The sequence below is a fragment of the Gekko japonicus genome, unplaced genomic scaffold (genome assembly GCF_001447785.1).
Source record: "Gekko japonicus isolate JY-2015 unplaced genomic scaffold, Gekko_japonicus_V1.1 scaffold1202, whole genome shotgun sequence".
In the NCBI taxonomy this organism is placed as follows: domain Eukaryota; kingdom Metazoa; phylum Chordata; class Lepidosauria; order Squamata; family Gekkonidae; genus Gekko; species Gekko japonicus.
Window position 1 is genome coordinate 366968 of NW_015175394.1, and position 25773 is coordinate 392740.

The 25773-nt window shown below is 46.3% G+C and overlaps 1 protein-coding gene across 1 annotated transcript in view; it reads right to left on the minus strand.

Moving 5' to 3' along the window:
• The window catches only part of LAMA5 (laminin subunit alpha 5), a 317451-nt gene that overhangs the window by 152481 nt on the left and 139197 nt on the right, over nt 1-25773 (minus strand). Inside the window, exons 6-7 of the mRNA XM_015425665.1 lie at nt 23298-23395; nt 374-489 (exon numbers count right to left, since the gene is read on the minus strand). Coding sequence (XP_015281151.1) covers nt 374-489; nt 23298-23395 — 214 coding nt within the window. The remainder of the gene's footprint in view (nt 1-373; nt 490-23297; nt 23396-25773) is intronic.

A 25773-nucleotide genomic window follows, 5' to 3' on the forward strand; every position in this document is an offset into this window, starting at 1 on the left:
AAGCCCTAGCAGGATTTCTATGCATTTGTGGTATAAGCCCTAGTGTGTCTTCTTGAGAAAAAATAAATATAAGACAGTGTCTTATTTTCAGGGAAACATGGTAGCTACCAATGGAACTTCCAATTTATCTACACCTTTTTCACAGCCATTCAAGCCACTGGCCATCACCACACCTTAGGGCAGAGAATTCCATAGATTAGTAATTCAGTACGTAAAATGGTGGCACGAGAGAACCAAATGTCATCTGTGTCTCTGAATCTTGCGTGAATGTGAAACACAGACCAACACGGGACATCAGGTGAAATCAAGTTTGCCCTTTAAATGAGAGGAAAATGTATGTCAAGCAATCCAAGTTTCAGATAGCACAACTCACGTTCACATTCATTGGCGCTGACAGTAGTGGCTGGTTTCCAGGGAAACTGGTTGAAACCTGGGCAGCAGTGATCACATGACCCTCCACAGGTGTTGTGCTGACAGTCACACTGTAGCCTGGAAAGTAAAAAAGAAGAGATCATCAAGTGCCTGGGAGGCCTTGGAAGAGAAGCTGTTCAAGAGACCACTGGCTCAGGGATTTCACTAACCCGCCGATTGTCACTTTGGATTCCAATACTGTACACAAGCACCTGACATCTGCCATTCCTGTCCTTGCAAACACAACATCACTTCTTCAGCAGTGAGTGTGAGCCGAAGATATGACGTGTCTAGCATAGCTCCTGAATTTGATAGAATTCTAAATTCTGCTCACACCCTTTTCCTGCCAATCACACAGTGCTCTGTATCTGAGAATGCTAAATCCTACACTTGCAATCGTGACTGTGGAATAGCATGCTCACAGAAAGGTGCGTGCCGATTTTTATTTTGCACGCTTCAGAAGGCACTGAGGAAATCTGACAGGAATTTGCACTCTGTAAGGGAGGGGACAGGTCAGCCCTTCTGCCTAGCAAACTGTAAGAAACAAACAAGGAAATGAAAGTGCAGACACGCAGTTCAACAAAGATCCATGTCATTAATATCAGGCCTGTGAAAATTCAAACGTGAATTTGCACTTTTGCACCATTTTTATCATCTATGGTCCCGGTCACACGGGCTGGAAAATGGGGGGGGGGGGGGGTTGGCCCGGAGCAAAATAACGCGCGGCCGCCCGATCATCCCGTTGGGGTCCCGTGGTTAGAGGCAAGGTGGCGATCACACAACCATACTGCGGTGCGGCAAAGAAGTGGCGCGGCGCAATCGCACCAACGGCATGTGCGATTCTGTGGAACAATGGGACTTTCGCTTTCCTCTTTGTGTGCATGCGCCGTTGGGTGCTTGTGCGCGTCCTGTGGAGACTTGGGGGGGGAACCTGTTTGCGATGGGACATGGGCGGGCGCCGGATGCCACGGACTACCACCGGAAATGCAATCAGACGCCAGCCCTTGCCCCGCGGTTTCCGGAAACTAGTACCTCGGAGGTACTAGTTTTTTTCTCCGCATCTTAGGCGGGAAGCCTCGGGTTCACCACGGGAGCTCTACGCTTCCCAGATGTTGTGGTGTGATCGCGCCCGGAAAATCCGCCTATCATCCATCTCTGTAGTGTGGCTAATGCTCGCAGCCTGTGAACGTCAAGCGAGATGTGCAACTAACAACTTCCCTTCTACGACCTTTTGTTAAAAGTTTGCACTTTTTCCTTATTTTAAATAGAAACTATCCTAGCCTCATGCTTCAGTTGCGCACTTGGGGATGACAGGAAGTGCCATCAAGTCGCAGGTGACTTCTGGCGACCTCTGAAGGATTGTCAAGGCGAGAGACGAACAGAGGTGGTTTGCCACCGCCTGCCTCTGTGTACTGACCCCGGACTTCCTTGGCAGTCTCCCATCCATGTACTAACCAGGGCCAACCCTGCTTTGCTTCTGAGATCAGACTAGCCTGGGCCACCCAGGTCAGAGCAGTTCTGCATTTAGTAGAGGGTTTGTTGTTGTTTTTTTTAATTAATTAGTGCTGTAAAACATCCCAAGCTTCAAATATTTTTCCCCCCAGCACATGTCCCTCTGAAAGGAACAGAAGTTGTGCTAGGGCAAGGCCAGCTGGCACAAATCCCATTTCATTTAGACAGAAGTTCTGCAGGTGAAGTTTGCTCCAGTTTTGTCAGGCGGTGTTTGTGCAGACTAAACAGGAGGTGCCAGGCCAAGCCTAAGGATCTTGTCTTGACTGGAGGGGGGGGGGGGGCTGATTTATTAAAGAAGGGTGACATCATGCCAGAAACTTCCACTCCGGCAGGACGATTATACCCGCCCAACAAAAAATGCTGTCTCTTGTGTCAGACTGATGGATAATAGGGTTTGTGTTCCAGCTTTTATCTGTGCAATTACTCATTTCCCCTGCAGCCATGCCTCTCCCTCCTGTGGCACACACACCCCGCCCTGTTCTCTCATTCAAAACATGGGGCTTAAAAATAGATACATTTTCTTTTCTTTTTTTTTAAAAGAAGCCACCAGAAACAGACAACGCATTGTGGCGTACAGTATGTTTTATGCAAATGCACACGTCCGTGTCATCCTAATAACCACCTGGGTACGCTCGTGGACAGGGATGCCAGCCTCCAGGTACGACCTGGGGATCCCCCGAATTACAGCTCATCTCCAGACTACGGAAATCAGTTCCCCCAGAGAAAATGGCTGCTTTGGAGGGTGGAGTCTATGGTGTTATGCCCCACTGAGGTCCCTGTCCTCCCCAGGCTCCACCCCCAAATCTCCAGGAGTTTCTCGATCAGGCCCATAGCCAGAAAAATTTTATTGGGGTCACAAATTAGTACAGCGGTGGTCATTGTTTATTTCCTTTATTATGGCTGCGGTCACACACACTAAATCATCCACTTTCAATGCACTTTCCAACTGGAGTTTGCTGTGTGAACTGGCAAAATCCAGTCGGAAAGTGCACTGGAAGTGTATTGAAAGTGACTGCAGCCTATGGATGAGCCATGATGTAGTGCAAAGTCTCTACAAGGGATCATTCTACAAAGAAGGTTAAACGGCAATCCATTTTGTTTAAAACCAAATACCTCCTTCCTTTATTTACTCATGGTGAACAGAGTCTTGTAAATGCATGACGATCCCCAACCCCATATCGTCCCACTTCCACTTTCCTGGGTTGCAGTGTGCCAAATGGGAATCCCCCCCACTAAGGTCTCCAGGGCTCTTTTTGTAGCAGGAACTCCTTTGGCATATTAGGAATCCCCCCCACTAAGGTATCACCATAAAAGTGTCTGTTTCTTCCTCTGAGCATGAAATGAGACTTTGCTAACAGAGGTCACAGAAGAAGGTGCGTTTCCTTGGATTGGACGTCCCTTTTGACTCACAACACCATCTTCCATTGAACTCACACACTCACACACACACACACCCCAAAAGCTCTGGTTCAGCTCCACTTAACTTGCTATAAGGCCTTAAAGGCACTCGGGTTGGAATGCAACAGGGTTTCCAACCTCCAGGTGGGGTCTGGAGATCTCCCAGAATTACAAGTGATCGCCAGACTAGGGAGATCACTTCCCCTGGAGAAAACGGCTACTTCCAAGGATAGACTCTATGGTATTATACCTGACTAATGTCCCTCCCCCACCTCCCCCAGACTCCATCCCCCAAATCTCCAGGAGTTTCCCAACATGAAGTTGGCAACCCTAGCGAGTATGTGCAGGCACACTTTTCTGCAGCTACAGCCTAGCAGGTAGGTAAGGGGAAGGGAGAACTTTTTTCCTTCACAAAGATGGGAAGAGAAGCTGGGGAGGGTCCCCTCTACAGATAAAATAGACTGACTCCCCCACCTTGCTGAGCCCAAGTTAAAAAAGAAGGCCAAACTGTTGCCAGCACCAGTTCAGGATCACCATTTTACATTGATTTTAAAAGCTGTGATGCCCCGATCCAGTGTGGGCTTGTAGTGCAGGGCTCTTTCCCCCTCACCCTATGTGTTTTCAAGGGCCAAAACAGCTGCGTGGGCCCCAGCGCACACTGTCAAATGGCCACGAGTCCACTTGTGAAAGGCAGAACACAGAGGCTGCTGCCGCCACCCACCCCCTCTGATTCCAACCACCTTTGAACCCTCCCCACTGAGGCTAAAATAGAGTCCCCCCCCAAAAAAAAATGTTTCTACCTTAATGTGCGGCAGTGCTGCAGATCAGAGGCATCCATGCCTGGCACAAGCTAGCAAGCTAAGGTCACGGGCTTCAGAGCACAGCGGAGGCAACCACTTTGTGCAGGAGCGAAGTGCAATTAATTAATTAATCAGCATATGGCATTGTGTGTGGAATAGCCAGGAGATCCCAGAGGGACTGTTCGGCTGCCGATGCTTTAGCTCTTTTTTGGCATCACTAGGTAGCAGTGTTCCCTCTAAGCTGGGTTAGCGTGAGCTAGCTCACAGGTTTTTAGCCTCTGGCTCACACATTTTTTGTCTTTGCTCGAGAAGGAGGGCTCCAGAGCAAACTAATTTTATGCAGTAGCCAAACCGCTCGCTCACAACCTTAATGCCAGTAGCTCACAAAGTAGAATTTTTGCTCACAAGACTCCACAGCTTAGAGGAAGCATTGCTAGGTAGCGAGATAGTCTTATTTTTAGGCTGAGAATGCTGTGACTTGAGTAAGGTCACCCAGCTAGCTTCCAGTGGGGAAGTGGGGAAGTGGGGAATCGAACCTGGTTCGCCAGATTAATGCAAAGGGAAAGCCCGGGAGGGAGGTGAGAGGAGAAAAGAGACTCTCTTCCTCCTTGGAAAAGCCTGGAAGGGAGGCCGGTGAAGGGAAGGAAATACCCTCTTTCACTGGCAGAAGAATTCTGGCAGATTTCACAACAAACCCTAGTGCTGATTGGTGGGGTCCCAACCCCCTGCGCACAACCGTGGCTGCAGGCCTGTTCCCAACCTTGATCTGGCAATTCTACCCACAATCCCCTGCTAGTGGCCAGGAGGGACCGACCAACCCTACTGGTGGGACCAACAAGCAGAATGTGATGGGACTAATATTGAAGCCAATCCCTATTCCCAGGGGTCATTTCATAGAAACAGAGGTGCAGGAGCTCATTAGCATAACTTATTTGCATATGCCACACCCCCTGACATCACTGGAAGGCAACATCCACTGCTCAGGCTCCACTGGACTGTTCTGGATTGCTAGCTATTGGGGGGGGGGGGGGGCGGGGGAGGTTGGGTCAGAGGAGGGAGAGCTTGTACCTGAATAAAACTTGGTCTTAAAGGTGCCACTGGACTGTTTTGGACCGGGGGGGAGGGGCTCTGCAACTTACCTGGCTGCTTCTTGCTCTGAGTGAGGGCTGCTGGGAGCAGAGGGCGGGGCTTGTTGCATGTGCCAGCCCCCTGGGCTCTTCACTGCTAGAGCTCCGCTCCTGTGTGCTCCTGCGGGAAATGACCCCTGCCTATTCCATCATCTCTACCAAGTGACAGCACCAGTTTCTCAGCAGGACAACAGGTTCTAACAGACTTTTGAAGAAGGTCATGTACCTATGGCTTTTTCAGTAGCAGTCTTCTAGGAGGAAAGCCCCTTATATATGCAGTCGAAGAGAGGGCAAACCTCTGCAGTTAGCAACCACCTGCAGCTGAAGGGGAGAGGGTGATGGACAGTCGTCTAAGCCATGGCCCCATCGTCACTGCTAGAAAAAGGGCCAGTTTTACAAGGTTCTGCCATCATCAGAAGAACGATTGTTTTCTTTTTTGGAAGGTTCTGCGATTGGCTTTACACAGAAACACACACAGAAAGAATAAAGTAGCCCAACAGGCCTTAGCAAAAGCACCTGGAAATTAAAGAAAATAATACCCTACCAAACTAAACTTGTGCCCACTTCTGTTCCCTGCCACAATGGAGATGTTCTGTTCACAGGTTACAGTGAACGCATGTACAGTCTGCACATACATGCATACACCTGTTTGTAAGAAAGAGCCAACACGTATCCATTTTGCAAATGAAACCAAGGACCAGTACTTGGATAAGTGTACCATTTCAATCATACATTCACATGTACATGTGTGGAATGTAACATGAGAATTACTCAATGCACACAGAAATAGAAATCAAGCGTACGCTACACCGATTGTACATGCATTCACTGTAACTTGTGAACAGGGCTAGAGTTTCCTTCACACCATACACTGCTTTCTTTGTGACAGATTAGAACTGTTGTAAATTGCTTTGAAAGCTAATCTGGGCTGAAAAAAGGAGGGTAAATATAACAAGTAAAAAACAAACACAAATAAAGCATGTGCTGCCAAAGTACTCAGCCAAAGAACAAGCACCTAGGCTGGAAGTGAATTTGAAAATTTTATCTTATATAAACAACCCTCCAGACACACCTTGTGGAACGGGAAGGCTGCACGTGAAAGAAAAGCTAAGACCTTTCAGAGCCATGTCGCGTGTGGCCGGGCCAGCAGCAATCCTGCCCATATTAAATTGCCAAGCATCATTTTGTGCTCTAGGGACTAACCTCCCTAGTGATAGTAGACAAGGCTGCGCAAATGGCCATAGGGGAGGGACTAACAACTGGCAGCGTGCTGGAAGAACTTGACCCCCCCCCCCAGATTGCCTCAAGCTGGCCACCCCAGGGTTGTTGGTGGGGAGGGGGGGACAAGAATGTTCCTGGCAGGTTTTCTGTCATTGATACCACATTTCTGTCATCGATACCACTGGAGACTGAGCCCTACGAGGAAAAGCTAAGGGCCTCGGGAATGTTTAGTTTGGAGAAGAGGAGATCGAGGGGGGACATGATTGCTCTCTTTAAATATTTGAAAGGCTGTCATTTGGAGGAGGATAAGGAGCTGTTCCAGTCGGCAGCAGAGGAGAGGACCCGAAGCAATGGGTTTAAGTTACATGCAGAAAGGTATCGGCTGGATATTAGGGGAAACTTTTTCACGGTCAGAGTGGTTCAAAGGTGGAATCAGCTACCTAGAGAGATGGTGAGCTCCCCTTCACTGACAGCTTTCAAGAAGAGGCTGGACGAATATTTGTCAGAGATGCTTTAGGCTGCTCCTGCATTGGGCAGGGGGTTGGACTAGATGGTCTGTATGGCCCCTTTCCACTTTAACATAGGGTGGTAGCAGTCAGCTGGTACATCACAACCTTCCTTTTCTCCTCTACCACATCACTAACTTTGGCAGTCCTGGCTAAGGAGAGGGAGACACGAAGTAAGGGCAAAGTAGGGGAGAGGCTCACTTTGCCCTTCATTAAATCAAAGATCAAGCTAGTTGTTGATTCCTCCCAGAGGCCCTGCCGCATCAGTGGTGGTGCAAAGTGCTGTCAACTCACAGCCAGTTTATAGCAACCAAACTCACCACTGTGCTGGAAGGTCTGTGCTGAAGCTGGCTCATGTATTCGTAGTTGGTGGGCTTGCAGAAAAATCCAGATCTTTTGGAAATTAGTATTAACACATATAAACACCATAACTGGCTACACACTACCAGAGAGTCCCCAGCTAGTCCTACTAAACCTTTGGCAGGAGTTAAAACATTCCCAAGATACGACGTGAGCTCATTTCGATACTAATACTGGCCGCAAAGAACATTATAGCCACAAATTGGAAGAGGCCAAACTCCCCTTCAATAGAAGCCTGGTATTCTAAAATCTAGGGCTGCCAACCCCCCCAGTAGGGCGGAATTCCCCCCGCCCCGGAGGCCCGTTACCCGACGCCGGGGAATCGGGGCCCAGGGGGAACCCGGAAGTGACGTCGCATGCTGGGGGCGGGGCCACGCCATTTGAGGGGAAAACTCTTTGTTTTCCCCTCAAATGGTGTGGCCCCGCCCAGCGTGTGACGTCACTTCTGGTGACGTTCTGGCGGCGCGCGCGCGCGCCGCACGCGCTTCCACAAACAGCTCCCGGACCGGCAGGACGCTCCCCCGCCGGTATGTTTTTCGGATTTGGCAACCCTACTAAAATCTGGGATTATGCCATTATGGACATAACAACAGAAGACACTAGGAGATCAGAAAACCCCTTGGCTACTTCAAATTACCTGGAGAAATGGTACCCTTTTTTGGGAAAATGGTGTTTTGATCTAGAAAACCTAAAATTCTTTTGAAAATAACAGAAATAGTGAATTTATAGCCCTGTTGTAATAAAAGAGATAATGTTACAGAGAACTATATATTGACAAAACTCAGTGTTATGTAGTGAAAGTTGGTTGTTTATTTTTGTTCTACTATTATTGTATTATTGCTGTATTTGTTGAAATGATTAATTAAAGAAAACTTTAAAAAACAAAAAAAGTATAGCAACCACACTGAGTTTTCAGGGCCAGAGACATCCAGAGGTGGTTTGCCGTTGCCAGCCTCTGTGTAGCAACGCCAGACTTCCTTGCTGGTCTCCCATCCAAGTACTAACCAGGGGCGATCCTGCTTAGCCCAGGGCCCTGCATTGGTAGCCCGCATGGTTTCATGCAGCATTAAGGCATAGCGTGGCCATGTTGGTAAAAGGTAAAGGTAAAGGTTCCCTTGCTCGAAAGCCAGTCGAATCTGACTCTAGGGTTGCGGTGCTCATCTCCGTTTCAAAGCCGAAGAGCCAGCGTTGTCCGAAGACATTTCTGTGGTCATGTAGCCAGCATGACTAAACACCAAGGTGCACGGAACGCTGTTACCTTCCCACTGAAGTGGTACCTATTTATCTACTTGCAATTTCTTGCTTTCGAACTGCTAGGTTGGCAGGAACTGGAACTAGAGACGGGAGCTCACTCCGTCATGCGGCAACTCGGGTCTCGAACTGCTGAACTACTGACCTTCCACAGCTTGCAGTTCAGCGTCTTAACCATGTTGGAGAAGTATACAAACTATCAGACACCTAATGGCTTTTGGATCCTAAACAACTGGGCCTGGTGACAGGCACTGGGTTGCTGTAGAGGTCAGGAAGCAGATTTCTCATACCAGTTGATGGAGGAACTATCCAATTAACTGCTCTGCTTACGGAAGAAGGTGGAAAGGAGATCAGCAACTCCTGGAGGTGATTCCGTAAAGCAGTCATCTATAATACTACATCCGACTGCCCTGTATTCTTTTCTTTGGCCAAAATCCTGGCGGTAGCTGCCATCAACAGTAACGCAGGAATTGCAGAAATTCTGCAGACTTGCATAGGCTAATGAGGATGTGCAGAAACAGGCTTTGTTGTTATACACAGGAACAATCAGGAGATGCCAAGAGACAGCTCAGTCGGCAAAATTCTCTTAATCGAAGAACGTTTTTGTGAGCTGCTAGAGAAAAGGCGGCCATCTGAGAAGATGGGGTCTTCAAACACGAAACAGCGGCTCAATTCAAGAGAAACTGCTGTGTGTGGCAAAATGTCTGTATATATCAACGGTGAAGGAACATTAAGCAGTGTATCCTTAATAGTACCAGGAAGGGTCAAAGGAAAATCCAAGTTTGGGCTTCTCAAAAAGAGAGGGGACGTATAAGATCACTCAAAATCCGTTGCCTACGATCAGGCTGAAGTGCAGAACTCTGGTTCCAACAGCAGCCAACCAGATGCCTCCAAAACCTCATAAACAGGAAGCAGAGGTCAAGCGAATGGCCTTCCATCAGAGCCAATGGAACTTGAAAAGAAGAACAGGAGCTTCCCTGTACCGAGAGGAGGAAAACGCAGACCTTGAAAACACTGGCAGACTGGCAGTTGGCTGAGTCTGGGCTGCCAGTCCCTGGCTTTGAAGATTATGAGTGTGCTTTAGGAACTGCACTGCCTGAGGAGGATTTATTTGTTGTTTCTGCCAAAGCCCCAATACAGCACTCAAAAACAGCCATACAAACAGGAGCAGCAACCTAACAACCAATTCTGCCTGTGGCAACGGGGGGGGGGGGGGGGGCAAAAGTGGGGGATCAATTAAACTACATTGTGCTGGTTCCGCACAGGATTAGTGCAAGCAGAATACGGTGACTTTAGCGGTTGACAAGTACCGCCCGCAACCCTATCAGAAACAGCTATAGAAAAGAGCAAGACTTGAAGCACCTTGAAGACTAACAAAATTTGTGGTAGGGTATGAGCTTTCGTGAGTCACTGCTCACTTCTTCAGAAATAGCTATGTCATCAAACATTCAATCAGTCTTTCGGCTAGTATAAAAGTTTGTCATGCCTGGAGGATAATAAGTCTTGCCTGTTTTCTTTTTTTAATGAAGGGACAAATATTTAAATCACGTGGACAAAACAAAGGTTGCAATCAATCGTTCACAAGTAGAGTCCGCACCTATGGGCCACTTCCATCACACCTTTCAAGTGGCACATGACGGAGAAATTCAGGTGGTGAAGCAGCAGTGGGCCAGGGGGACTCTCAGACACTGGGAATCTTAAACTAATCAAAGATGCTTGAGGCACACATTCACTAAAACCATTGGGGGTTACATACAATGCCTCAGAATGCATACTGACAAACTGGGGGGGGGGGGGATACAAGAATTAACACCTATGGTATTCCCACATCTATGAGACGCTCATGCAAGCAAGATGTGTGGCATGGTTCTACACAGCTAGAGCTTCTCAGATCCCTGCCCCTATCCCTGTAATATTTCTAGCCATTACGGATGGCCCAGGCCGACCCAATCTCATCATTATCTTGGAAGCTAAACAGGGTTGGCCCTGGTTAGCATTTGGATGGGAAACCACCAAGGAGGCTCCAGGAAGCAAAGGCAGGCAATGCCAAACCACATCTGAACTCATCTGTTGCCTTGAAAACCCTACGGGATCGCCATAAATCCAAGCTGTTCTCCAATGCTCTGGAACTGCTAGTGGGAAATCAAGGGCAAACTCCCTATCAGTAATCTCATACAAACTGTTTGATGACATCTTTTCCTGTCTTGTCAAGAAACGTTTTATAATCAGATCAAACTGGCTTGTAATGGGAAGGCTTGCAACTTAACTAGCTCAATTCTTCCTTTACATGAGTGAGTTTTTGGAGTTTGTCTTCAGGTGGCTGAATAAATCAAGCTGACAAACTGAGAGTTAAATATAATGGGATTACAAAATACCTCCTAACTGTCAGACCACGCATAAACACAATCCATACCCAGCGTAGAGGCAAATCTGCTTCTGTACTATGAACATCACCTTTGTTCAGGGCCCCAAGACACACTAGCTTGGACCCTAAAAACTACAAAGGGAGCAGAGTTCATGACACAATGGCTTGCCAACTCCACCTTCCCACTCCAGGCCCCTATACCCTGTCCCGCCTCCCCTACCTCTATGAGGGCTGAGGGAGCTTTGGGAACAGTGGGATGAGCACAGAGGCTGCAGTGGAAAGGGGAAATCTTGCATGAAATCTTACAGGAACAGAGCAACAACTTGTCCTTAACAGCTAACTTCCACTTCCCACAACATTTATTTAATTGATTCACTTGCACCCCCACCTTTCTCTCCAATGAGGAACCAAAGCGCTCACATCATTCTCTTCTCCTCCATTTTATCCTCACAACAACCCTGTGAGGTAGCACTAGAAAAGAGCAAGGATCCAGTAGCACCTTAAAGACTAACACAAATTTGTGGCAGGGGATGAGCTTTTGTGAAAAAGTGAACAGTGAGTGACTCACGAAAGCTCACACCGTGCCACAAGTTCTGTTAGTCTTTAAGGTGCTACTGGACCCTTTTCTGCTATTACAGACAGACTATCACGGCTACTCATCTTGACCTGTGGGGTAAGTTAGGCTAAGAGTGTGTGACTGGCCCAAGGTCACCCAGCAAGCTTCCATGGCACGAGTGGGGATTCGAACCCGGGTCTCCCAGACACTAGCCCAACACTCTTAACCACTACACCACACTGGCTGTAATCTTCCCATAGGGTATCCCAAGCTGTTCTCCAAGACCCTCAAGCCCCAGAAGCAGCTTCTTAGGAAACACAGAAAGCTGCAGCGGGAAAAATGAATTAAAAAATATCAGTTGTGCGAACTCTGCTCTGATCTAAGAATCTAGGAATGTTCTTTCCTATTAACTTCACCTGCTGCAGTGTTACCATCCTTCGACCTGCCCCATTAGCTGCTCTGCATTTTATGAACTATGCAAGTGAACAAATGTTCCGCTGATGAGAATCATGCAAGCATCCAATTATAAATCTCACCTAAGCCAACAGCCTTCAATTGGTGGAACAAAAAGAGCCCCATCAGGCTGCTTATTTTGTTTTCTCAAAACAAGCAAATAAATACCAAAAAACCCAGCCTAATATTTATTCTACAACAAATTTCATGGTTGAAAACAAAGATGCATCGTATCTAGTTACTGGAATTTGCTGCCTTCGGGAAGCAAGAGTAGAAGCGGTGGAATGCCGTTCCTCTGAGGGAAGGACATGGGAAAGATAACAAAGGACAGAATCCAGGGAAAATTGGCTTCCTAATCAGGCAGGGACGGACAATCTGCAGGGGACTTTCCAAAACCACTTCAGCTGGCCTATCTGCGCTTTTAAGTAAACAGCAGCATTTCTGGTCCAGCTACCCATCTCCTGTAAACAAGGAATTCCTGTCTGGGAATCTGTACATCTGTCCTGGCTGAGGGAGGGATTCATGTGTGTGCGTGCACCAAGACAGCATGGAGACAGCCCGACCCGATCTGCTTTATCTTCAGGTTCCTTACATGACGTGTGTAACCAGGGAAACTGGTGGCTCACAGACTTGACACTCACAAGAGGCAGAAAAGGTTGTCCCTTTTTGCATGCGGAAGGTCCTGTGCTTTGAATGCAGAAGGTCTCGGGCTCTGCTTGGCATGCAGAAGGTCCCAGGTTCAACCCCTGGCATCTCCAGTGAAAAAGGACCAGGAACATAAGAACATAAGAGATTCCAATGTTGGATCAGGCCAAAGGCCCATCCAGTCCAACACTCTGTATCACACAGTGGCCAGAAATACCAGTGCCATCAGGAGGTCCACCAGTGGGGCCAGGACATTAGAAGCCCTCCCACTGTTGACCCCCCCCCCCAAGCACCAAGAAGACAGAGCATCACTTGCCCCAGAGCCCCTATCTATACCTTGTGGCTAATAGCCACTGATGGACCTCTCCTCCATATGCCTATCTAATTCCCTTTTGAAGCTGTCCATGCTTGTAGCCGCCACCACTTCCTGTGGCAGTGAATTCCAAGTGTTAATCACTCTTTGGGTGAAGAAGTACTTCCTTTTATCCGTTCTAACCCGACCGCTCAGCAATTTCATGGAGTGCCCACGAGTTCTTGTATTGTGAGAAAGGGAGAAAAGTACCTCTTTCTCTACCTGAAAGAAGGAGGAGGAGGAGGAGATTGGATTTATACCCCACCCTTCGCTACCCAAAGGAGTTTCAGAGTGGCTTACAAACTCCTTTCCCTTCCCCTCCCCACAACAGACACCCTGTGAGGTAGATGGGGCTGAGAGAGCTCTGACAGAAACTGCTCTTTTTTATATATATAAGAAATATATAAGTAGGTGGGGCTGAGACAGCTCTGACAGAACTATGGCTTGCCCAAGGTCATCCAGCAGCTGTGAGTGGAAGAGTGGGGAATCAAACCCCATTCTCCCAGATTAGAATCCGCGCACTTAACCACTACACCAAACTGGCTCTTGGGTGATGTGAAAGACCGCCATCTGAGACCCCGGAGAGCTGCTGCCACTCTGAGTAGGAGACACTAACCTTGATGGACTGTTGGTCTGATTCACTATAAAGCAGCTTAATGTGTGTTCATGTGTGTCACTATTTAAGCAGGGATGGTTCAAGCTAAGATTCTGCAACAACAGTGCAAAACTGAGGGTCAAACTACGCATGATGCCAAATTTCTGTGAAAAGCGCTCCTGGTGTTACCCACCCAATAAAAATCAGGGACCTTATTCTCACTGTGCCCAGGACATATGGGGCAGGTGAGAGGGTTAATGGTGCGATCCTAAGCAAAGCTACAAGCCTTCCGAGTCCACTTAGTCAATGGGCGTCACTCTGCCTAAGATTGCACTGTCAGGCTTCCCCCTGTGTCTTCCTCCTGCCCTGAAATGGCCCTGTGGAGGCACCATTTACTCCCCACTGAAACAAACACTCGGTCCCAGACCTGTATTTTATGCTTGTCCCAGCTGCAGCACCACAGAGCCATTTCGCAGCAGGAAGAGGCTTAAACCACCCACGCTGCATGCCACAGTCCTGAGCAGACTTTGCCCCTGCTCTCCCAGTTTTGACTGAGGGAGGGGCACTACTGGAAGGTCCATTTCTCTGACTCGTAGCATTTCATGTAGTTCTGCCCTAATGTGGCTTTGTTACCTAAAGATGAGGATGAAACTGGCCGCTCATTGCAATTATGATTTTGCACTACCATTTTGATGAAATAGGTTTTTTGTTTTGTATTTTATAAAGAGACAAACTTTAAAGTTGCTTTGTTTCATAATCTGTATAGGTACACAGCCTTTTTTAAATAAACATTTTAACACAGTCTGCTGCATTACACCGTCTGTTTTGAAGGACTTGTCTGCTTTTGAATGGCTTCTCGTGTCTCTGATAAAAGAGTAAAGATAAACAGACAGATGGATTTTATTTAGAACAAGGTGCATTTGAAAAATTATTATGTACTTCAAGAGAGAAACTTATTAAGAAAATATATGGTATGCTGATGCAATTGAAAATGCAGGATGAAATAGTTAAAGAATGTATGATTAAATGGATGCAAAATCTAGGTTATAACAGAATTGGAGTACATACTCTCTTACAATCAATGTTGAATATTACAATAGCTTTTAAACCAGAAATATTCCTGTTAAACTGTCTACCAGATAACTTAGATAAGAGCCATAGATACTTTATTGTACATGTTATAACAGCAGCTAGAATCTTATTCGCAATGACATGGAGAACACTGAAAATCCCAACGCTTAATGAGTTGATAATGAAGATTATGGAATGTGCTGAAATTGACAGATTGACAAATATACTAAAAGGAAAAATGGAAGAACTTATGGAGGACGTTCTATGACTGGTTAAAACCAGGGGTCATTTGGGGGGGGACGCGGGGGGACGCCATCCCCCCGGGTGAGGTGCGGGAGGGCAGGGCCTGGAGCTCCCTGCTGGTGCCCGCTGGAGGTCGCCGCCAGCTGTGGGGAGGACACACTTCCGGTGATGTCAGGGGGTGTGGCATATGCTAATGAGTTATGGTAATGAGTCCCCCTAGCTCTTTTTCTACGAAATGACCCCTGGTTAAAACATAAGTACTGAGAAACTAAGACTAAATGAAGAACAATAATCGTTGTGAAACTTTTAGGAAAAGATTTGCATGCAGAATGTTAAATTGATATATATTTAATATATTTGTATATATATAAAAAAACTCTGTACTCTTTCTTTTCCCTTTCTCCCCTTTCTATATGTAAACTAATAAAACTTAAAAAAAAAAGAGTGCATGGGTGCTCATGCAGCATGCATAGTAAACATGGAACACTTAAATTATTTCTTATATATTTATTTCCTTCAATTATACACCACCTTTGTCCCCAATAAGGACTCAAATCTGCTTGCATGGTCCTCCTCTCCTCCACAACAAGCTAGTGAGGCAGGTTAGGCTGAGAGAGTATTTGAGGATTGGGAGGATTTGAAGCCAAGATCTTTGTGATAGGTCCCTGTTTCTTCTTCCCATCCCATTTCCATGTCTCACTGTCCACATACAGAATTTATTATCCATGTACGTGAACAGTAAGATTTGGGCTCCATGGAAGCGTTCAGAGGAATTCTTGCCAAGCTCAGTAGAACCTGGAATTTTGTGCTAAACATTTTCCATATTTCAGGTAAGAGGAGGGCTCTCCCTGTTGAGAAGACTCTCTGTAGAGAGATCTCTGTGTTCTGTGCAGCTGCTCTATTACACAACGTTGCGACAACACACCAAACACATGTGAGCAGCTCTCAACTACAAGGCAAATCAATTAGACCGTCTATAAAAAATTATTCTTTCGAGGAAGGGCGAGTCCACAAATGCAGACAAAACCTCTATTATCCTAATTCTATACAGATTGAAGGCTGGCTGGAAGCCACTGGAATTATGTTTGAAAATGGTAAGGGGGGGGAATAAAGGCACAGTTTGTTAGACAAAATATATGATTAATATGTGGGGCCTGTTTGGTTCCCAAATTGCCAAGACCCTGAACAGCTGACCAGATAGATTACCCTGAATTCCTAAAATAATGACATATTGAAAAACCAACAGCTAGGCTGGAAACATCTGGAAAACATCTGGGGCTGGGGATCACTGGTAGAGCATCTGCTTGGCATGTAGAAGGTCCCAGGTTCAATCCCTGGCATCACCAGTTAAAGGGATCAGGTAGGACTTGATGTGAAAGACTTCAACCGGAGAACTCTGGAAAGCTGCTGCCAGTCTGAAAATACTAACCTTGATGGACCAGTGGTCTGGTTCAGAAGAAGGCAACTTCATGTACACAAGTTAATAGTTTCTACGTTTAAAAAGTGAGATCCAGAAGGTTGATTCTACCATTAGGCAAGCTATGGCAGCCTGCTTCAGATGGCTAGTTTGGGGGGCAACATTCAAGAGCAATAAAATAACTATCTAACGTATTATACTTTCCACACTCTGGGGAGGCGGCAGCATGTGCATTTTCTGCCTGAGAGACCACAATGTCTTGGTCCATCTGGTGAGCCTGACAGATTACAAAGACAGGAATGTAATGCATTCCAAGTTTTACTTTACTTTGAAAAATATATGTTCCTGTTATAGCCACCACGTTGGGGACCCTGAACTAGAAGGAAACGCTGCATGAAAACATACGTGTATCAAGTGCAATCAAGTCACAGCCAACTTATGGTGACTCCAGGAAGGCATTTTCAAGAAAAATGAGAAGCAGAGGTGGCTTACCATTGCCTTCCTCTGCAGAGTCTTCCTTGGTGGTCTCCCATCCAAGTACTGACCCTGCTTAGCTTCCAAGATCTGCCAGGATTGGGCTATACTACGCTGCCTTCCCTCCTGAATCAAAATATTTCTAAATAAATAAAAATTGTGTTTTAGCTCTCTGGTGTCATTCACATTCCACATGAACACTCACATGGAGCCCTATATACCGGTGAGATTATCTATTTCCCTTTGTCAGTTCAGTTCTGTCATTTATTTCCCGAAAATACAGACAGCCCTTCAGTTTCTTGCTCCCAAGATGATTCACGACAAATTAAATGACATTACAACAGCAATGATTTAAACATGCGTGACATAATATTCTGAAACCATTAATACAGTCTAAAACCATGAATAATCTAGCCATAAAATTAGTGAAGAGACAGGGTTAAATGGTGTTTTAAAATAAGTCAGCAGCCCGCCCAAAGACAAGCCTGGGTAATAAGCAAAGTCTTTGCCAGGCACCTACAGCTAGCTAAACATGGCGTCAGGTGAGCTGCTGTTGGGAGGGGGCATTCTGTAGTCAAGGCACCACCACTGAGAAGGCCCTATTCCAAGTGGCCACCCGCCCCCTCTAGTAAAGTGAGTACATGAAGTACCACCACCCCCGGGGACTCTGTCAGCATGCAGTTTATATCGGGGTGAAAGAACTTCAGTCTGTCATTTTCTATTGGGTTCAAACATTTACATGACTACACCTTTTATGAAAATAAATTCATTGTCGGAGCATAGCACTTTTGCCAGATACGGTGCTTGTTTGTTACCAAGAAAACAAGAACTAGTAAAATCTACTCCAGGTCTTCATTCTCGCTTCTAAAAGAAGCGCATCTTGTCTGCCGCACAGCAGTCCCTCAGAGACCAAATATATTCATCATCATGAATTTGGGTGTGATGAAAATACACCACAGTGGTTCCACAAATGAGATGAAAATGGATCTTGCTTGGAAAAGCCACACAGATACACAAAAGGCTGCCATACTGAATCAGCCCATCAAGGTCAGCACTGTCTACTCAGACTGACAGCAGATCTCCAGGGCCGCAGGCAGAGTTTCTTCACTTCAGCTGGTACCTGATCTTTTCCACTAGAGATGCCAGGGACTGAACCTAGGCCCTTCTGCATGCCAGCCAGATGCTTTAGCAATGAGACACAGCCCCTCCCCAAATCAGACAGTGCTCGGTATTGAAAAGAATTCCGTTCGTTATCATGAGTACAACAGCTCCAGCGGTGACTCATGAGAGTGACTGAAATGGATTGGCAATGGACCTGCTTTACAGAGCCAGTTACTTTTCAGCATGAGGCAAGAAGGTGGGTTTGTAATTTAATTTCACATACCTCTGAAACCTCCAGTTGGCAGACCCAGAGACTGAAAAATCCTCTTCAAAATGAGCCAAGGCCTTAGGCTGCCAAATGCCCTCATGCAAGCACTTGTCAGGAAAACCTCATAGCCAGTGTTCCCTCGAAGCCTAGTTAGTGTGAACTAGCTCACAGTTTTTTAGCCTTCGGCTCAACACATTTTTGTCTTAACTCAGGAAGGAGGGCTCCAGAGCAAACTACTTTATGCAGTAGCAAATCGCTCACAACTTTAATGCCGGTAGCTCACAAAGTAGAATTTTTGCTCACAAGACTCCACAGCTTAGAGGGAGCATTGCTCGTAGCATACTCATCCAATAGGTGAAATGCTACCACCGCCAGAGATCCTATCCACAGCATTTGTCCAACCATGCACTTTGGCTGCAAGATTATCACAGTATGGAGAGGAGGGCCATGTGCTTTCTGGAGCTACACTGTCTAGACACCAGGAAGTACACAATTTTCATCTGACCATGTAGCAAAAGTGCACAATCAGGTGAATGCTAGGTGGATCTCTACACTGAATACACCTGACTTCTCCATCCAGTGTTAAGGAAAGGCAGCCCCCACCACGGGGGGGGGGGGAGGGATGACCTGTTTTAGCTCTAAAGAGTCTATTCTATTTTTTTATTATTATTATTTTATTAGATTTATATCCCGCCCTCCCCACATGGTAGACTCAGGTTGCGTTCCAAAAATACAGATCTGCAAATAATCCAGATTTACAATTTAAAACATATACATCAATATTACAACCATTAAACTCACTAAAATCACTAAAACACTAAACATGCATTAAGCCTCAACAGATGATGTTAGTTCCAGTCGGCTTCTAGGATCTGCGGTAACTGGGCCGGTCAAAGTGGATGCCTGCTGCCTCAACTAAAAGTCTGGCGAAAGAGCTCTGTCTTACCGGCCCTGTGGAACTGCAACAGGTCCCACAAGGCCCTTATCTCATAAAGTAGTTCATTCCACCAGGTAGGGGGCCTCAACTAGGGCCAGGGCTTTTCTGGCCCTAGTTGAGGCAAGCTGGACATCCCTAGGGCCAGGGACTACCAGCAGATGCTGGTTTGTAGAATACAAGTGTTCTACGGGGCTCATATGGAGAAAGATATGCAGGCCCCTGGCCATATAGGGCTTTAAAGGTGAGCACCAGCACCTTGAAATGGATCCAGTATTACATAGGCAGCCAGTGCAGGTCACGCAGTACCGGGTGGATGTATGCTCACATGGGCAACGGCATCAACACCCGCACTGCTGCCTTCTGCACTAGCTGCATCTTCCAGAGCAGAGTCAAGTGCAGCCCCATGCAGAGAGAATCTATCCTGGAAGTGACCATTGCATGGGTCACTGCAGCCAGGTCACAGGGGGTGAGGTATGGGGCCAACTGCCTGATCTGCCTCAGATGAAAAAAGGCAGACCTGGCAGTGACGGTGACCTGGATGGCATTTTCTGTTATGTTATCTTACTCTTGGAAAGACATCTGCAAGCATCAGCATACTGTTGCTCCTGCCAGAGATATCGTATCTAATATTACCTGTTTTTGATTCAGGTGGGTAGCCATGTTGGTCTGAAGCAGCAGAACAAAGTTTGAATCCAGTAGCACCTTTAAGACCAACAGTTTTAACTACTGATTGCTTTATCTAAGACCATGTAATAAGAGCCCTGCCGGAACAGACCAGGGGTCCATCTAGCCCAGCATCCTGGCTCACACAGTGGCCAGCCGGTTCCTCTGAAGGGCCAACAACAGGGCACAGAGGCTGAGACCTTGCTCTGATGTTGCCTCCTGACTCTGGGATTCAGAGGTTCACTGTCTTTGAATGTGGAGGTTTGTCTCAGTCACCATGGCAAGTACTCTCCCCAGTGCTATTCAACATCTATATGCACCCCCTTGCCCCAATTGCCCGGAGGCATGGGCTAGGGTGCCACCAGTATGCGAATGACACCCAGCTCTACACCGGAAGATCTGGACCAGGTGTTACAAGCTGTGGCTGGTCGGCTTATACTGAGTTGATTGAAATTTAATCTGACGAAGATGGAGGTCCTGTGCCTGAGCCGGGGCAGTCCAGGGGTAGGGATCCCATTCCTGACCTTCGATGGGGCACAGCTGGTGCCAGCGCCAGAGGTTAGGAGTTTGGGAGTGCTCCTGGATGCCGCCTTAACAATGAAGGCCCAGGTAGCAGCCACTGCCAAGTCAGCCTTTTATCATCCTCGGCTGATCAGGCAGTTGGTTCCCTTCCTCGAATGCAACAACTTGGCAACAGTGATCCACGCGATGGTCACCTCGAGACTGGACTACTATAATGCTCTCTACATGGGGCTGCCCTTGTCTCAAATCCAGAAGCTGCAGCTAGTGCAAAATGCTGTGGTCAGGCTGTTGACGTGTTTCCCTGGGTGGGAGCACATCCAGCCTGTGCTGAAAGCATTGCACTCGCTGCCGATAGCATACTGGATTCATTTCAAGGTGCTGACCTTTAAAGCTAACCTTTAAAGCCCTTTGTGGTCAGGGTCCGACATACCTGCGGGACCGCCTTTCCCCACAAGTTCCCCAGAGAGCACTAAGTTCAGACTCCCAAAACTGATTGGCCCTCCCGGGCTCCAAGGACGCCAGGCTAGCTATAAACAGGTCCAGGGCCTTTTCATTGGCAGCTCCGTAGTGGTAGAATGAGCTCCCAGAAGAGATCAGAGTCCTGCAGGACCTTTTACAGTTCTGCAGGGCCTGCAAGACAGAGCTCTTCCACCAGGCTTTTGACTTAGGAGCCACATCAAACACCAAGGAGTGTCCCTGTGCCCTGGCCTTACCACTTACAGCTTGTGTCCGCCACACAAATAAGTCAAACAAACCGACCTGATAAGGACTGTATCGCCATCTAACTAATACTGCTAACTTGAAATCTTTGCTCTCACACTTTACTAGACCATGTTCCAGCACTTTAGGATTATTTTAAATGAAGTGTTTTGTTATTTTATTTTGATGTTATTTGTAACTGTTTTAAGTGTATTTATATTAATTTTATGTAAGATAAATAAATAAATAAATAAATAAATAAATAAATAAAAAGTGGCGATTGATAGATTTATCCTCCATGAAATCTATCTAATACCCCTTTAAAGCTCTCTATGCCTGTGACCATCATCACTACATCCTCTGGAAGCCAATTCCACGTTTTAATCACTTGCTGTATAAAGAAGTATTTCCTTTTGTCCGTCCTAAATCTACTGCTGATCAGCTTCATTGGATGCCCTCGAGTTCTAGCATATTGGGAGGAAACGTTGTCTTTGTCAACTTTCTCTACCCCCCCCATGCATAATGTTATAAACCTCTGTCATGTCCCCCTTAATCGTCTCTTTTCTAAACTGAAAAGTCCCAGGCTTTTCAGCCTTTTTCCAGCTCTGTGATGTCCTTTCTGAGATATGATGACCAAAATATCTGTGCCGGTGCAATGCTTGAAAGACTGTACAAGTGGCAAGGGAAAGATTTAAACCAGATGGATACAGGATCAGGTCTATAAAGGGAGATTAAGAACATAAGAACATAAGAGACGCCAATGTTGGATCAGGCCAAAGGCCCATCCAGTCCAACACTCTGTGTCACACAGTGGCCAGAAATACCAGTGCCATCAGGAGGTCCACCAGTGGGGCCAGGACATTAGAAGCCCTCCCACCGTTGACCCCCCCCAAGCACCAAGAAGACAGAGCATCACTTGCCCCAGAGCCCCTATCTATACCTTGTGGCTAATAGCCACTGATGGACCTCTGCTTGAAGGGAGCTTGCAGCCCTTCAAGATGCTCCCAGAAACGTGACAACTGTCACTCACAGGGGCAGGAAAAATTCTGGCTCAACAGCCAGGCCTCAGGTTCCAATTTGCACGAAAGCACATGGTACCTGGAAACTCAAAGACTCTTCTCGGCTTTGGGAGGCTTGCTACGGAAGGACTGCATTACATCACCTCTTGAAAGTGAACTCTTTTTTAAAAGGTTTGGTTTTAAAACCGGCAGGAACATTCTTTACCAAAAAAAAAAAAAAAAAGACGTATCAGCCTCTCATGTAATCACCTTGGCCCCAAATTATGTTTAGTCTGTTGTAACTCAAATAAATGTGTCTGCAACGGCAGCAACTGAACATCTTGAGCGCTGAAGTTTCCTGGCTGCATTTTTCTACACATGAGAAAACGATGATGTGTTTTTCTCTCTCTCTTTGGGATTAATCACAAATTTGGGGACATGATGTAAAAAAGAAAAAAAAAACCTAACTAGACATCAGTCAGCTGTACATGAAGGGGGAGGGATAAAATTAGAAAAACAAGATCATTCCCTAAAAAGACAGAAGAATGGGAAGCAAAGTCTCATATCCACCCCAACACGTTATCCCTGAGTGAGGAAGAAAGCAACATTTTCCATTCTCTTTATCTGGCCACCAATTCAGGAGATCAGAGATATGAAGTGGCCTCTTATCGTCCATACGAGAGTGTCTGAAAACTCAGACATGACAAGAGCCGAGGGAACTGGAACCAAGTCGCTCTTCTGTGCCCTTAAGTCTTGGCCCTGTTTCAGGTTAATCGCATGCTTTAAAGCTTTCCTGAGATGAGTTATTGTGAAAGCTAAAAATGCCCTTGGGAAAACATTTTCTACTTTTTCTTGCTCTTTGGAAACAGGTTTTAAGCTTCCCCGTAAAGAAAGATACTGCACAGGTCTGGGCAAACTGTTCCAGACACCAAAAGAAAAATCCAATGACTGTTTACACTGGTGTGGCCTTAATTGATTCTATAGGACTACACCAGTGTAAGTCACCTCTAAGTCTTCCCTTGAGTAGCAGAAATTACACTTCAGTCATGGTTCATGAAAGCCTTTCTGCTATAATCTGCATGTGGGCTGAAATGTATAGAAAGCCATGCGGGGTGGTTGACAGATGAGGCATAATCCTTTATTTCTTCTGAAGAAGCCAAATGCAGATGGAAGGACCACAGCCATCGAAGAGGGCACAATCACACACAAAGTCCTGGAGGCACGGAAATTTCCAAATGCAAAATTAAAAAAGCACGGGAATAAGAACGGGAACTTGGAAAATCAGCTTGCGATGAATAAGAACTGTGAAGTTCAAGACACATCAATATGTTTAGACGTAACAGGAGTCTTACCTGTAAGGGTCTGTAGGGTCTTTGGCATCGCAGACATCAGCGTGCCCATGGCAGACGCACCGTCCTCCAATGCTGATATCTTTGATGCTGTAGTAATACTAGAAGAACACAGAATGGTCCGTTTTTACCACTCGGCAGAAAATCGCAGGACCCCACCCCCACACCAAGGAACATAATCATGCCACGAGTAGCCATCTCAATCAAGAGAAATAGCTTAGAATTTATGTTCCACAGGTCACAGCGATATAGCTTGCCCTCAACAAAATGATTCTTTAAGGGACAGCCCAATCATGCAAAAACCTTCCTAAAGGTATAACAAGGTTGGACCGACAGCTCTGCCCCATCCAGTAACTGCACACATTGGCTGCTATACGGGATGTAGGAGTAAAACCAGTATGCAACGACATGGCAAAAACGGGCTCTCGCAAGGAAACCCTGAAACGGCATGACAACAGCCAAACGTGCTAAGTAGTTCAAAGGGGAAGAACAAGCTAAGGGTGGGTGTGAAATTATAAAGGTTGCATAGAGACTTCAGGGAATCAGCTATCAAAAAAGTCTGTGTGACCACTTGCTTCCTTTTTTTTTTTTTTTTGCTAATGCTGCCCAAATGTCCTATGTCAGTGGTGGCGAACCTACGGCACGGGTGCCAGAGGTGGCACTCAGAGCCCTCTCTGCGGGCACGCGTGCCATCGCCCCAGCCAGGCCCAGACCATCCTTAAAGTGTCGAATTCTCTGCCAAATAATTTTAAGTCAATGAAAGCATTTGGGATTGCTTTCCTTACTTTGTTTGGATCATCTTAAGTTAATGTATGAGTTGCTTTTTCTAAAGTAAAACCTCAGTATTCAGGTTAAATTGCCGTGTTGGCACTTTGCGATAAATAAGTGGGTTTTGGGTCGCAGTTTGGGCACTCGGTCTCCAAAAGGTTCGCCATCACTGCCCTATGTCATCCCAACTGTGCACTGTCCAGGAAAAACAGATGAATAATTAAGGAAAGTAATCCCATGCACCCTGGATTCCCAAGAGAAGAGCCGTCATCTCATCCTAAAGTGCTTGTTGTAAGTGGGCCTCCCTCTCCACGAGCAGGGCTCTGACTACTGGCACCGCAATGGTGCGGTACTTGCTACTCTGTGGTCCTTTCTAATGCCAGTAAGGTAATGGTGGAAACCTGAACTCAATACAGAAGAGGATCTCTGCTCAACTTTTGACCATACTAGGCAATGAGACAAAACTAGCATGGGTAGCAGTTGAATTAATGGCCCCTCACTTCTAACATTATCTTAACAGTATTTAAGGGGGAGAGAGAGCAACAGCTTGTGTACCCTGACCTGGATGGCCCAGGCTAGCCTGATCTCGTCCGATCTCAGAAGCTAAGCAGGGCCGGCCCTGGTTAGTAATGGGATGGGAGACCTCCAAGTAATACCGGGGTTGCTATGCAGACATAGGCAGTGGCAAACCACCTCTGAACATCTCTTGCCTTGAAAATCCTATGGGGTAAGTCAGCTATGACTTGATAGTACTTTATACACACACACACTGGGGTAACATCGAAAATGTTATCTGAAAAGACAAGGCTCCCATAATAAACATATGCCTCAAATTCTTTTTGTGTTAAAGTGTTTTGATTTGCTATGTTCACTATAGTGGAAGAAACAGAGGCCCACTTCCCCGACACCCTGTGATACCGCTAGAGATGTCTGCTGCACACTTGCATTGCTCCTGAAACAAAATGAGTTAAAAAAATAAAAATAAATACTTATTTAACCAACTTTCATCATCCTACACAGTGAAAGTAATTTTTCCTGGAGTTTATATGCCTCAAGAAAAAGCTTGAAAGGTTCCAAATCCTCTGACTATTCCGTTGCCGCCATAGCAGCTACTGTTTCACCTAGATAAGGTCCCTAGATAACTGAAATCAACACCTAGATAATTGAAATCAACATGACAGCAACCATGTTAATTAAAAGAAATAACCGTTTGTTCATTTAAATAACACTTTGGGGCATTCTTCTCTAAGTCTGGCAAGCTACAGTGAATACTCCCAGCCCCTCGACTGCAGTTTTACAAGCTCCGGTAACACCTGCTAGTGATTTGAGTGCTAATGAATAGCAGGCTGGGATATTCCACACTGAAAACCAAGTTGTCTTGGCCAAGAAGCTGTATGCAATAGCCAGCAGGTGCTTCTAGGGTTCCCCTCCAACACACACACTTTTGGTAGTTGATTTTGAGAGGCATTTGTTTTCTTCCCATCTCTGATCAGAATCATTACAGTACACATTGCTTTCTCTTGAAAGGTGCCTTCTGGTTTAAATGGGATATGAGAAACAAGAATATCAAAGTGAAAGGGATCTTTCTCCTAACCCGCCCTACCCCCCAATTGTGTCCCTGCTCCAGATGTGGAGGAAATTTGCATCTTCTACAACAAACAGTAAAAAGACGCTTAAGAACTTCAAGATTTCCTTCATGGTCATGGACTGA